This window comes from Xenia sp. Carnegie-2017, unplaced genomic scaffold (genome assembly GCF_021976095.1).
Source record: "Xenia sp. Carnegie-2017 unplaced genomic scaffold, XeniaSp_v1 HiC_scaffold_16, whole genome shotgun sequence".
Lineage (NCBI taxonomy): Eukaryota > Metazoa > Cnidaria > Anthozoa > Malacalcyonacea > Xeniidae > Xenia > Xenia sp. Carnegie-2017.
In genome coordinates this window covers 13,174,620-13,189,010 of record NW_025813469.1, presented here as the reverse complement: position 1 = coordinate 13,189,010, position 14,391 = coordinate 13,174,620, and the positions used below count along the sequence as shown (strand labels likewise).

General features: G+C 33.3%; 2 protein-coding genes and 2 long non-coding RNA genes across 7 annotated transcripts in view; 3 read left to right on the top strand and 1 right to left on the bottom strand.

Moving 5' to 3' along the window:
* The window catches only part of LOC124436589 (proteolipid protein 2-like), an 85,695-nt gene extending 83,199 nt beyond the window's left edge, over positions 1-2,496 (bottom strand). The window contains exon 1 of one of the 2 annotated variants that reach the window (XM_046986551.1): positions 2,428-2,496. The gene's annotated coding sequence lies outside the window, so the exon portion shown is untranslated. The remainder of the gene's footprint in view (positions 1-2,427) is intronic. The other variant, XM_046986549.1, reaches the window with a different exon arrangement.
* LOC124436597 lies at positions 2,047-2,852 on the top strand. The gene is made up of 2 exons (XR_006945399.1): positions 2,047-2,231; positions 2,460-2,852. It is a non-coding gene; the product is annotated as an uncharacterized LOC124436597 (long non-coding RNA).
* Positions 2,853-4,313: 1,461 nt separating this feature from the next.
* Positions 4,314-8,943, top strand: LOC124436588. 3 transcript variants are annotated; one of them, XM_046986546.1, is made up of 11 exons: positions 4,314-4,461; positions 4,575-4,635; positions 6,054-6,144; positions 6,393-6,504; positions 6,749-6,898; positions 7,241-7,402; positions 7,512-7,553; positions 7,654-7,749; positions 8,208-8,291; positions 8,411-8,514; positions 8,682-8,943. In XM_046986546.1, exons 5-11 carry the CDS (start codon positions 6,865-6,867, stop codon positions 8,718-8,720), a joined length of 561 nt encoding a protein of 186 aa, XP_046842502.1. In that variant the 5' UTR covers positions 4,314-4,461; positions 4,575-4,635; positions 6,054-6,144; positions 6,393-6,504; positions 6,749-6,864; the 3' UTR covers positions 8,721-8,943. The 3 variants fall into 3 exon arrangements, with proteins under 3 accessions (XP_046842502.1, XP_046842503.1, XP_046842504.1); XM_046986547.1 differs by having other exon boundaries at positions 4,575-4,640; positions 6,054-6,142; XM_046986548.1 differs by lacking the exon at positions 8,682-8,943 and having other exon boundaries at positions 4,315-4,461; positions 6,054-6,142; positions 8,411-8,656.
* A 544-nt stretch (positions 8,944-9,487) lies between these two features.
* LOC124436593 lies at positions 9,488-11,516 on the top strand. Its single transcript, XR_006945395.1, has 3 exons — positions 9,488-9,604; positions 9,870-9,977; positions 10,640-11,516. It is a non-coding gene; the product is annotated as an uncharacterized LOC124436593 (long non-coding RNA).
* The last annotated feature ends 2,875 nt before the right edge of the window (positions 11,517-14,391 follow it).

Below are 14,391 nucleotides of genomic sequence, written 5' to 3'. Positions count from 1 at the left end.
CAATGCTCTTATAGTAGATGCAATGGCTGTCTTGCAAGTTATGAAAGGTAAATGTTAAAGACACGTTGCATGCACAGACCTTCTTTTATATATGCAAACACGACATATTCTCTTGAATTTAATAACGTAGACTTGTCTTTCTGTGTCGTAACTTGACATAAAGTGTTCTGTTAATTCTTTGCGCAATTCAGAGGCCTCTCATTTTAATTGCTTATTTAAGGAAAGTGGAAGACCTTCGGTGAATATCTGACTCGATATTTCAATTTCTTCTGAAAGTCGCATTTCAATGTAATGCTACAAGATTGGACTTCGTCACAGATCGATATCCAAAATTGAGTATCAAGAACGCTGAAAGAAAGAGACGGGCCGAGAAAGGAGTTCAACGAATTCGAATTTTTGGTAAAGATCAGCCCGTTCCAAAGCAGTGGAAAAAATTCTTAAGTTGTGGAGAAAACAAGGAGTGCCTTATGATTTTTTTGTGCGAACATTGGAAAGAGTATAAATCATCTCAACTGACGCAAGTTGAAAATTTATATATTACTACAAAAGAAAAATGCTATGTACTTTCTTGTTCAGCTTTTGACGAGGACCCGGTTTTATGTTGTGAATGCAGTGTGCTAGAAAGTAATCATGAGGAAGCCGACATCCGTATGCTTTTACACGCCAAGCATGCAATGGGCACTAACGTTAATGTAATTATTAGGAGTCCAGATACAAATGTCTTCATTCTTTGTGTAGCAATGCAAAAAAACCTGGGTTCAAAGGATTTGTTTTTTATGACTGGTACTGGAAACAAATCTCGCACAGTACATATAAATGCAGTTACTGTCGCCATGAACGAAGAATTTTGTCGCTGCTTGCCAGGCTTTCACGCGTTTTCAGGTTAGCATTTCAATGCAGGTATTTTGATGGGGGTGGTCAGAGAAATGGCTCCTTCTAATCATTGCATCATTTTCTTATTTTTTGCGTATATTTTTACTGATATTATACTTCTACCAAGTTCTAAAATATGAGGGTAACTAATACTAAAGTATTGACGTTTGCTTTACATTTAGGAAGTGACTGCACGAGCTCGTTTTACGGAAAAGGGAAGGTCAAAGCATGGAAAACGCTAATTGCTCATCCTTGCTTTGTTGAGACATTTTCTCTCCTTGGTTATAACTTTCCTCCTGCCAACGTCCTTGTACGCGATCTGAACAAGTTCACTTGTCTACTGTATGGCGACAATACATCAAAGAATGCCGATGAATGCCGATACACAATGTTTAAAGGTGGAAAATGTTCGGATGAAGTATTGCCACCAACATGTGACAGCCTTCTTAGACACATTGAAAGAGTAAATTACCAGGCGGGTGTGTGGTGTCAGTCTCTTTTACCCCAAATGACTCTTCCTTCACCAATTGGTAACGGTTGGCAGTTTTCAAACGGAGACATTGATATCGTATGGATGACGCGTCCTCCAGCTCCAGACTCCCTTCTTGATTTCGTAGACTGTCATTGTAAGACTGGGTGTTCAAGCATGCGATGTTCATGTAGAAAAGCTAACCTAGTCTGCACAGACTTATGTTCATGTGTTAACTGCGAAAATACATCAGGCGAATGCGACGAAGACAATTCAATAGATGATTCAGACAGCGAAAGTACTGATGGGGATTTAGACGACATTGACCAATTTTAAATGTGGAATATTATACTTATCAAATAGTCTTTAATGCGATGTATGAAATTTTATATTTTTTACTGAAAATTGTGATATTTCCCACAAAAAACATTGATAAAAGTTACCAAATATACATAAGTTGTTGACGTCCGAGCAAAAATAAGCCTGATAAGAATCTGGAACTAGTAATATCACAGTAAATTAAATGAAGTATTTGGGAAACAAAGGAGGCGATCAAGTTTCAAAGCAGCAAAAATTGTTGATGTTTGATGGCAAAATGCTCACAAACTGCAGGTTTATACGCGTGACAACAAGTAAATTCTTATTCAGCAAATGAAAATTTATAGATTTATTTAAATTAAACTTAGTGCCCGACCGATGGCAACGGAATTGTTTTTCTAAGCGACTTTCGGTGGCAAAGAATACGGCCTAATGTATTCAGGATATGAACTTTCAACCTATATTTATTACGCTACGTGTAAATTCAATATGTGATTTAAATAAAGTCATAACAAAGCAACGTCACCATGAAAATGTGAAGATGTGAAACAAGAGTTTACGCTGACAACATGTATGGAAATATTTATCGAATTACGTGCAAGGTTCACACTGTCAACTTAAATAAAATCACATTTGGTTTATTTATCAGCTACATTTGGCCGGTATTTATAGTATTTCCCAATATTTGGTGAATATTTTTGTTTTATTTAGTAAATTACATAAAAGCACAAGTACAAATTAAGAAAATAAGAAACAATTTCTCTCACCTACGTCCGATCCTTTTTGTCTGTACGTTTAGGAATAGGTGGGAGTTGAAATTCTTTACCAAACACAGGCTTCTTTCAAATCTCACTATGTAGCGGAAATGATAAAAGCAAAGAAAACAGGATCTTGTTATACTCTATCATCAGAAAATTCCATGCGTGTTGGCAACGCCAAGGCCAAAAACCAACAACATAGTTGCTATCACGTTTTCTCGCGCGTGCGTCACGAAATAATGAAATGCGTGATTATGTATCTACTTCGTCCACAAATGATTGTATTGCATATGATAATTTCAAAACTAATGTGTGGATTTTCAAAATTTTAACAATACATGTAGATATACAAATTGTTCATCATGTGAACATATCGTGATTCATTATAATTAAATCATAATATTATGTAAAATTACATATTGTATACTGTCAAATTCTTTTGTAATTATTTACATTAGGTATTGTTATGAATATTTTCAGCTCCATATTAATCCTTATTAATGTCACATTATAGGACAAAACAGTAAGGCCACTTCGCTGTCTAACTGGCTGCTGTATATTTGGTTTACAGGCTGCCGTTTGCCATTTCGTCAATCCTATTGGTCACACAATGCCAATTACTGGCTGCCAATATGATAATCACATGCGTAATAAGATATACGTGGCACGTAAAAATTAAATGGAGTGACCCTACTGTATGTTCTCTATACTGTGATACTGTCGATGAATGTTCGTTCATGCTACTTTCCCTCAAGAAATCTTTTTTTGTTACACGCTCTTTTAATCTGTAGGTTAAAGTGTAGGGTTTGATGGCGTTAAGGTTTTGTGCTAGAGTCTTTTTTGTATATTTCTTATCGGCAAACGTAAAGCAATAAAGTCAGCATGAACGTTTTTCTCTCAGCAGCTGTTCTAATTATCAAACATGTTGTATAGAAACTTATTGTGGTCAAAGTCAATGAAGCTTTGAGTATATTCATAGTTTATATAGACAGTAAATATTCAATTTATTTTATGATATATGCAGCCTGAAAAACTAATATTTAAAGCTGAAAATTCTGTAACGTTGACCACCTTACTTTCTTTATTTTTTGTGCATATATACTTGCTTTTTCCGTTATCTACTGCATCTGCTGTAAGATTCCATTCAATGCATAGATTTCTCAAGGTTCAACGTCCTAGCATAGAAAGACTTCTAACAGAAGGCCCACTTGGCTAAAGTCGTGGCGTATTTTTTTCACCACGAATGCGTGACTTCCCAGCAAGATACTTTCACAAAACCCCCAGTTAGCACACGACGTTTTTTTAACGTTGGCTGAAGGTTGTATTTAAGTTGCGTTATGACATAACGTTAATACAACGTTCTTACCACGTTGTTTTTCTTATTCAAATTTTAACCACGTTGTGTCAACGTTGGTTAAACGTTAAAATTAACATTCGGTAAGGAAGTTATGTTGTAACGTTGAAACAACGTTGTCTAAGATGAACGTTGGTATAAGGTGATTTTTTGGTCGCGTGCCCGTCGTTATTGTCTGACGTTGTTTCAACTTCGGTTAAATGTTAAGATGGACGTTAGATAAAGGTGATTTTTTGGTCGCAGCTTCGTTAATGTCTAACGTGATATGAACGTTGGTTAAACGTTACGAATAACGTCAATTCATGTTATTTCATGTTTACGTAGTGCGTTGCATTTAACTTTGTACCAATGTCGAATACAAAAACTACGTCGGTCGTTTTTTCTGAACATTGATATCAATATGCGTTCGCTGTATCAGCGTTAATAAAAAATAAACTTTAATATATAGTTTGATAACGTTATAACGCGGATGCGACCCATACGACGCAGTTGGGGAAATATGCAATATAAGAAACATAAATCGCTGTAGACGTTAAGAAAATTTGCGGGCTCAGAATACTATTTTGCAAGTGTCTTCTGCGTACTTCATTACAAGTGGCAAGTCGACTTTAGCTATAAAATTTTTCACCCAAGAAAGAATATATAATTGATACAACACATTCAAGAACGAGCTGATCAACGTTTTCATCGTAAGTACATGCTGTTTTGATTTTATTTGAATAAACACAGAACTTGGGCAAGGAATAATTCAACATGTATATTCAATGGTTGACGGTTGACCCGTTTCATTTCATATTCTTAGCGCTACTTTAGCAAGAAACGGTGTTTTGGAACAAGTGCTGCTATATTGTTACGTGATCAAAGTAAGGTGAAATTTTATTTGTTTACATATTGTAATTATTGTTGAACAAAGACAATGAGGAACAATGAACGTCTTATAATGCCTTTGTCGATATACCGTTACCGTTGCTTAAATAAAGCATACAATTTATTGTTTTTAGCCACAAATAATACAAGCAACATCTTATTTAAGTAATTTGGTGTGTTGATAAGCACAAAAAAGCTTTAAAATTTAAATGATACAAATCGACAAAGGATGGTTGAAATGTTTATAATGGATTGATGATAAATGCGTAAAACAACGAATTTGTATGCTACTTTGCTCATGTAGCTTTCTAGGCTCTTTAAATGATTTTGTCATAGGTAATTTGTTCTCATTATTAAGAAAGGCCAATTTTTTTTATCTTTAGTGATAAGGCCAATTATTGATCGACAAAATTCAGAAAAGCCTGTGGGTTATTGTCTCATTGCTGTGCACATTTATTGAATATATTTTCATATTTCATACACCTTACTATAGCCTTAATTTTCAATTGTTTCGACAAAAACTTTGTTAATTTTTTTGTTTTTTTTATAAAATTAAACTCAAACCTTTTTATGATATATACGTCTGTGTTGATGATTAATATTTTTGAACATGGGGTTAGTGATTATGTGATTTAAAAAATGTTTTTGATTAAGAATCACCCAGCCTTAAACCTTAAAATAGTTGTACTTTCTATTGCAAATCACAGCAGTTTTTGAACAGTGATATAATTTTACAGAGGTAATTGAATGTTTATTCATAACAATGCATGGTTGCTTTATAATACAAGTAAGTATTGTTGGTCCAATTATTGCATTCAAGACAATATGTAGTTTACAACCCACTTTTTCATCTCTTAGATTGGTTTATTAACTTCGCCCATTTCTTTAGTAAGCTTGCAATGTCAGTTAAATTATTTTTGCGTAGTTGCTTCAGATATTTTCCATTTGCTGTTGTTAGCAAGTAAACTATAATGTTATACTTAAAATTTTAGGATTATGTATAAATTAGGTATGATACATGCATGTAAAGAAGAGAATAAGTTACAAATGGTTGAGGAGATATATAAGTTACCATGACCTGCGAGTGAGACTCATCATTTTTTGATTAAAACATTTTGCTAAGTGTTGTGATCACCAGCACTTAGGAGGAATGGGTTGTAACATTAGGATATGTTTAAATCAATCAACAATAGAGTGAAAGTTACATTTTATTATTTATTTAAGTTCATATCATAATGAAATGTAACCGGGGGCAGTACAGAAAAAACTGGACTGCTGCTAATAAAGCTTTAAGATGCAATGCCTAATGGTGATAGCTGTGAAAGAATGTTTTTTATGCAGTGCGGTGTTTGAAATTAAATGAGCTATGATTTCGAACTCTGCCAATCTGAAATTGTATTTTTATTTGCTTTAGATGTCTACTGATACATATGCAGTTTGTAGAATTCCTTGATGAGAAGTCAGTTGAAGTTGTTCCTAGAAGTTGGATTGAAGCATGTGAAGGTGTAGGGTTTGCTTTGCGTTATTGTTTTTATACAATATTGTTCAATCATTCATTTTTATCTATGTGCTCGTTACTTAAAGTATGTGCTATGTATATCTACTTTGGAGGATTGATATAAGTCACAATCATATGCTATAATATGAAAAGGACAATGGACTCCCATAGAATGTAATATGGCATATCTTAAAGATCTTCCTGAGCTTATACGTACAGGTCAATGCAACTATTTTTCATTTAATAACACTTTAGCTTTTGTGTTGCTATTGGCCGAGGACAAACGTCTCAGCTATTGTAATGAAGCTGGAATTGCCATACAAAAATGGTTGGAAAAAACATAAAGTCAGAATATTCACATTTGCAGGTTAATATGATGTCTTGTGATTATAGTATGAATTTTTCATTTAATTTACATTTATTTTGGATTTCTATTTATTTCCATTTTGATTGTAAATAATCATTGCCATGTCTGGTGTAGGAATTTTTTATTTTCAGAATTCGTTATAAACTTGCTGCCAGCTGTTTAACATTTTCTCCACTGAAGCCTCAAAAGTGCTATAAACGATTTAATGCTCTGTTTTCTAAATTTAAACCTTTCTTTTACTTAGACAACTTTAAAAGTGCCCAAAAGTTTGCTAGAAGAGCCATTGCCACTTCAAACATTGAATGAGATGATGAGTCAATCAACGACAAGCCACGAAAACGTTCTCGTCTCAAAAGGAGTATGGAAGAATTTCCAGATTACAGTGACATAGAAAGTAGGTTATATAGTATTCTAGATATTTCTCTCCGATCACAACAACTTACGTACGCAGTAACACAGAAAAGTGTTTTATTTCTACTGTTATAACTACCTATGTGCGTATATGGCTGTAGTCAATGAAGGGTCGTGTGTGCGAAACACAATAAGTTCTTTGATTTTGGCTATGTCTTCTTCCTTAAGTTGGGAAAAGATAGGATTAAGACTGAATGTATTGCCGTAGCTACTTAAATATTATATCTTTGGCAAGCATTAAATTAACCATATTTTAGTATTTTTAGTATAGCTTGAGTACTCAATAAACATTGTTATGCGATGATCCGGTATTTTTTCTCAACAGACGATGATGACAGTGATGAACCCGTAATTCAACACATAGCCCCTCAGTTACCTCCTGCTCCACGTTACGCATCTTTTAGTATGAACAATAAGCATTTATTGGAATCTTCTGAAAGTAATATGATAACAGCCGTCATTGAAATCTTATCAACAAATTCTAGAAGTAAGTACTGTAGTTTCAATGCAATAGGCCATTGCTTTATTCAAAGGAGTGCAGTTTTTCACATATTGCTACGTTGCATTTAAATGTAATCATTGATTTTGCTTTTTAGATTTGCCGGTGTACAGCGACTTGATCTCCCTTGCAGAAAAAGGTATAAGCGCAATTATAATCATTGTACAAGTAGACAATTTTTTGACAGAAACATGCATGTATAGAATTTCTCTTTTCATCTTAATATAATGTTGATCTAGATTTATATGACGGTGAACTAGCACCAGAAATCCTAAACACAAAGGATCATGCAATAACTTCTCCATCTACTAGTAAGACACCATCTCAGCGTAGTGGTAAGTTTTCTGTCATCAGAACTGACTAATCAGCAACTTTCATATAATATGTCGACTAAAATGTTGAAATAATTTTGATTGATTTTTTTTAAATAACTTTTACATTCGTATTGTACATTTACTGTTTTTCTACGCCCATCGTTGCATTATAGGGCTTATGTATGTTCTACAGGTGCTGTAGGCGTTGGTCCTTTAAAATGTTGTTGTAATTAGTTAAAAAAAATGTTAGTTATAGTTAAAATTGCAGTTTTGTTCACACCACGATTTTATCAAAATACATTCGTTCAAATCTAATTCTTTGCGTTTGCTATCAAACTACTAAATGAAACTTTCTCGAGGTTTTTTATTTTAGTCACCTTTCTGTTTCTGACTTTTGAAACTTGTAGTGCCTTAATTTAAATGACGTTCGTGCGTTCAATAAAGATATATGTTAAACCCAGTACATGTCTTCTCTGTAGTTACAAGCAACGTCTCTTCACAAGGAATTCTTACAACTGGCACAACAAGAGAAAGACATTCTCAACAAAACAGTGGTGTCTTAGGCAGGCTTTTCTTACAATTCATTATTGCATGTTATGTTGTTACGTTTTCATTTACGTTCATTTTGTGTCGTTTGAAATGTTTTTTTCACAACTGACTGCAACACGTGATTGTTTTGCAGATGCGCATGACCTTTCATCGCACGAAACGCCTTCGACAAGTTTTAAGAACATAACACCTGCAGGAAGACGTTCTCAACAAAACATTAATGGCATCTCTTCTACAGTATATAGCTTTTGAATAGCGTTGCTATTATGTATGCGTATTCAATTAGCAATTTGATGCGAGATTTATTTGAATTTTCTTGTTAGCATGTTGTAAGGTTTTATATTTTTAAGATATTACGTAGGTTATACATTAGTTATTCTATTATTTTCTTATATATCTTGTAGGCTTCCAAATATCAGTTCTCACCAAACTGGAAACATTAATTGATAAGCAAGAAGAATATTGTGTCAATATTGCGTGCCTGTTAAGCGCTACTAAAGGTGTAGACGAGCACGAAATTTTGGAAGATGTTGTACCTAATCCCTTTGATTCGGTTGAAGAACTTGAGGACCTATCCTCTAGTCTTAATGAAGAAAAGTCCAGGAGAAAGTTGGTAAGTTTTGGAAAGTTAACCCATACGTATTTAGTAATATTTATTGGCACTGCCTATTTTTTATGCATGACTCTTTCAAGTGTTACGTAAAAAAATGTGATAATGGAAGGCATAGCCCTTCCCCTTTATCGGTTTGGAAAGGTGAAAACGATAGTTTCATTTGCAATTACGTAACATAATTTTGACTTTTTTTCTACCATTTGTGTTTGAAACTTGAAGACATGCACGCTTGCCAAAGTCTGAAACGTAATTTTAATGACGATTTTCGTGACGTTAGGGGGTCAGATTATCTGATTAAACTATATGAATCTAGCATCGTGTTTTTCGTGAGAGCTTTGTCGTGTTCTGATTGATTTAAATACGTTACGATACTTCAAACGGCTCTTAAGTGTGTCGTTTTATTTGTGCTGAAAAATTTTAACAAAGAAACTGGTCTTTCTAAAATCTCTCATCATTCACTTTGGATGGTTTTGTTTTGCAGTTCGAGATCAAAATGGTTATTTATATATGTCTAAATTGAACTTTTCCATATAATTTATCTTTTACTCTCTTTACTAGCTGCAGTTTTGGTAGCACTGTGCGCAAACACCTGTGCAAACAGTGTTAGAAGAATTATGAAGCTGGGAACAAATAATCTATGGTCCCAATATAGTTTAAAAGGCAGAAAGTCAAAGCGACCATTTCAGCACCTTGCCCTCTGCAAAGTTATAACAAGTAAGCACAATTAGACAATAATGATTGCTGCCGCAGTACCATGTTTTGTCTTTTTTTCTTGTTCATGAATTGGAAAAACAGCCATTTATGTTGCTCCTTGTCATAAGAAATATTGTTGCAAGTTTTAAAAGCTAATACATTAAACTGTTTTGCATATGTCACTATAATCAATTGTTGTTTATCATTCAGTTTACGAAAATGATTTAGTGTTTTATCTATGCAATTTATTGAAAGTATGTCTTTTCTGTTTCGTTTTACTTGTTAGAAGCCAGCCTCAGAGCTCATAAAGGATGCAGCGAAGGCCAACGTTGAAGAGCAAATTGCCGAATTTTTAAAATATGCTCCAGGCAAGCAAGGTGGTTCCAGATTTAAGGTAACATGTCATTATCATCATAGATTGCTGGGTAAAGTATATAGATGCCAATTTTTCTTTGTTTGATTTTCTCAACTTAGACAGGGAGAACTCAACTTATTTTACTCTGTAATTTCATAGTTAGCATATTTGTATTTTCTTGTCTGTGTAAGTTGAGAAAAATACACAATAATATTATTGGCATGTTCACTTAAAGAAAGTGAGCATGTGTCTTTCATTGTCCTTTAATTATAAGTAAAGCAAAATGGAATGTTTGTATTAAAAGAATAATTGTTTTATTATTTATATAAAAAAGCAAGTGTTAGTTAAATGTGAAAAAGGTGCCGTAACGATTAAAATTTTCTTCACTTGTTTTGTTTCTCGTGCGTATGAGATGACGTTGTAGCGCAAGATAATCTCTTATATCTGACGTACGTACGTAGTGGCATTCATATAAGTGGATTTATTCGATTGCTTTTAAGTGAATAAAACTAAAAATACTTTGATTCATATGTTTATATAAATTAAATTAAGAAGATATACATACAGCAGACGATTCAGTTGTCTATTTAAATAGCATCTTTTACAGACAAATATGTCAATGTTGTTGTAGGTGGTAAGACATATAAAAATGATATATAGACTACCATTTTCTAATAATCATATATGTTATTTTCTTGCAGGTCAGAAAAGGCAACTTATTGGAATCGGCTTAATTAGCATTTTTGTTAATATCTATATTAAAACACGCACAGCAAAATAGATGGGTTAAAAGTTGATTATATGGAAATTAAACTTTAGTTCGTATCATTGGAAAGGCTGTTTTACGATTTCACAAATAATGTATCATTTATTGTATGTTAAATGAACGTCGGATAAACGTTGTATGAACGTTGTATAAACGTCGGGTTTAGGTTGAAAATACGTTACATCCCAATGTTCATCCTATCGTCGCCACCACGCTCATATGAGTTCACGAAAAAACGTTCACTTAACGTTTGTCCCCGACGTTGAGTGAACGTTCGACGAACGTTGGTACAACGTTGAGACAACGTGATTTTGCTAGCTGGGTCAATATTGAATAGTATTAAACAAGAATGCTATTTTACTAATAATTCACGTTTAAAGCAAAAGTTTGCCGAAATTTTTACAAAGCGTTATCATCTTGTGAAGAAGATAAGGTTTAAAGTTTTTGTAGTGAAAAACGTTATATTTGTAAAAACATCTATATTTTCTATTGCGATCTAGCGGAAGTATCTTGCTGGAAGGCGTGTCTGCTTAGAATTTGCTTCAGAAAGGTGGGAAACACAAACATCAAAGTTTCCGACACGATTGGGCCTTCTGTTTAAGATATCTTTCTGTGATTTTAGTCACGCAACTAATCATCCCCTCTCGCTTAGATTCAAGGTCTGCAGCAGGCTATTCAAACACTATGATGCTATAGAACGTACAACATAATATGAATATTTGGACAAGTATACGGTTGTTTCATTCTGCACAGCACATTCATATACAATTGGTTGTAACGGTAACAAAATAAAGTTTGTAAAGAAATCCGAATTCAATAGTCAGAATGTCACTTTGAATCTTTTTCTTAAATTTTCGTTTGCATCGTAAACACGACAATAGTCTGCAATATTTTAAGGTTACTACATAAGGTGAGCGTTTTTTTATTTCATTGTCATTCTTTCGTTGTTATTTGCATTCACTCAACGTCATTAGAAAATCACTGATTAAACGTTATGCAAATTTATGTAAAAAAACTCTCCATGCAATTTCGACGCAAATTACCTACACAGTTACTTAATTATTTGACTGACTACGTTTCGTGCAACGCAGTTGAATTTAAGAGTTATGTACGTACAGTTAAAAAAGTAAACTACGATAGTGCTAACCGTGATTAAATATCTGTTTTTAATACAGTCAGTTAACATCGAAAAATTTACATTGAAAGACCAAACATGCAGGCCAGCCAGCCTCGTACGCAGGCGCTTCACATGGCGTGCGTGGGCATCGCGCATTTGCATGGCTGTAACAAGCAGATTACGTGTGGAAGCTCCCACGCGATTCTCCCATTTTTTGTTCGCGCGTGTCGTCCCGCGCAAGCACGCACGCCGTGTTACATTCAATCATTCAATTTATAAAATATGAAATACCTCAAAGCAAAACAAGCCAAGCGCCTGGGTACGATGCTGCAGGCCAGCTACAAAGTGGAGTGTGAATAAACATGATAAAATATTGTCAGATGATAAAAGTAACAAAAATAGTACTGTATTGAATCATTATTGAAAAAGATTGAATGTTTTTAATTTTGAGGCTGAAGTCAACTTTGTCATTCACTGAGTTTTTCAATAATCACTGAATTTTGCAGTGGCAATGATGACTGTCACTGAATGATGTGATAGTAGACCAACAAATACTTTTCGTGAACAAATTCAATTTTACTCATAAAGTTTGAAAATAAACGATTTTAAATTAAGTGGTTGGGAATTTGTTGCATATGATTAGAGACTTGGGTTAGTAAAACTTTAATATTTCCAAATTTACCGTCATCTCTGTAAATTGTAGCCATTTTGGTGGCTTTGTATTTCTTGTATTCTTGGATTTCTTATAAATCTTAGCAGGCGTCAGACCAGGTATTAGAAAGAAACTTTACAGCACATTTTTCCCTATAAATTTTTCTTCAATGAGTTTCAGTACATTAGCTTGTACTGTTGCACATTCATTGCACCAGTGTCACACCACTAACTTGAGCCTCGTCCACAGTAATAACTTTTTTTTAATTTTTATGTGATTAGAACAAAATATATTTTAAAGGACACATATTGTTAAAGATAACAATGTAATAACAAAATAACGTTTTGGCAATGCTTTCCTTTATTTGTAGGGCTAGGTAAAACCTGATTACAAGCTTTATGGGGACTAAAGATTATTCAAGTCCCCCATCCCTTTCCTACGCCTATGAATGCAATAATAACCAGTTTATATGATTTTAATTCAAACAAATGTACTCAATGAGTTATAAATAAAATATAATAGAGTTCTTGCATGACGTCTTTATAACGCAAAATTTATGTACGCCATTATTAGCGAATCCTTTGCCTTGTAATGTATCAATCTGAAAAAATATATTTATGTTTATATTATTTGCACTTTGTTTGATTTTACCACAAAATTTAGAGTGATTTAAGGATAAAGTAAACAGATGAAATCATGATTACAATCTTAAAGTATTCTGGTTGAAGTACTGAAAAACTATTTAAATGTGCTAAATTATAATCTTGTAGCTCTTTGTTAAGATTAAGCACATGTTGATTTAGGTGGAAATAAGAATTCCAGAAATATAGGTTAAACGCTGTAAATCTTGGGTGATGAGTCTGTCCATTCAGACTAATAAATATTTAACGCGAGTGACAACAAGCAAATTGGCACGTGACCAAGTAGGCGAAATTTGTTTGTACATAAAGTGGAACGTTTGAATTTTAAAAACTGTACTGATAATTTTTGTAAAAGGTCGAAGTTTGGTCTGAAAACAGAACAAAGAAAATTGTATGATTTTAGTAAAGACTTCGTTTTATGATAACTAAAACAATACAAATCTTCCTTATATAATTGTATGCAGATGCTGTATGGTCGCACAAAAATTGCCTTTGTCTTCGTTTACAAACGTCCTATCAATAAAATTTATGTGCGGTTAAAAATGTTATATTTTATTACGTTATTCCTTTATTTCAATAAAGTAATGGGGTTATTACTTTATTTCAATTTCTGAAGTTTATTGCAAGATATTTCAGAATAAAAAACACTTCAGGAACACTTTTTGCGCACGCAAAATATCTCAACTGTTATAATAGAAAATTTGAGAAACAATTTTACTAACCTATGCCGTATGTCTCTGCCTCATAATACCTTTAAAAAAAAACAAGCTTCTTCAATGACAAGGCGTCAAAGGCTGAAAAGTCTCAAGAAGTTTGAGTGGTCGATATCAATCATTTATTACTTAAATTTTGTGATCCAATTGTTTCATTAATTTGAAAAAAATTGATTGTGGCGTCCAACCACAATTTGAAAGAGATGTGTAGTCTTGGTAGTTTTTTTAATTCAATTAGATTTTTAAAAGGAAATAATAAAAAGATGAAAATATAATTAAATGTAGAGAGTAGTGTAGTAGCTAAATTTTCAACTTGACAGTTTTCGTGAGCATGTGTAAGTGTGTATAAGACACTTGCGAGTTGATATGGCATGTGATCATAAGTAATGTGAAGGAAACATGAGACCTGTACTCAATAATTATAAAATTTTATTTACAACTTTATTTATGAACATCATTAATTGTTTGTTAACTTCCGCGGTTTGCAGCAACTATCGTAGTTTTAAAAACTCATAGAAATTTACTATTTTTCAACACTACAAATACTTGAGGTTTGCAATGAAA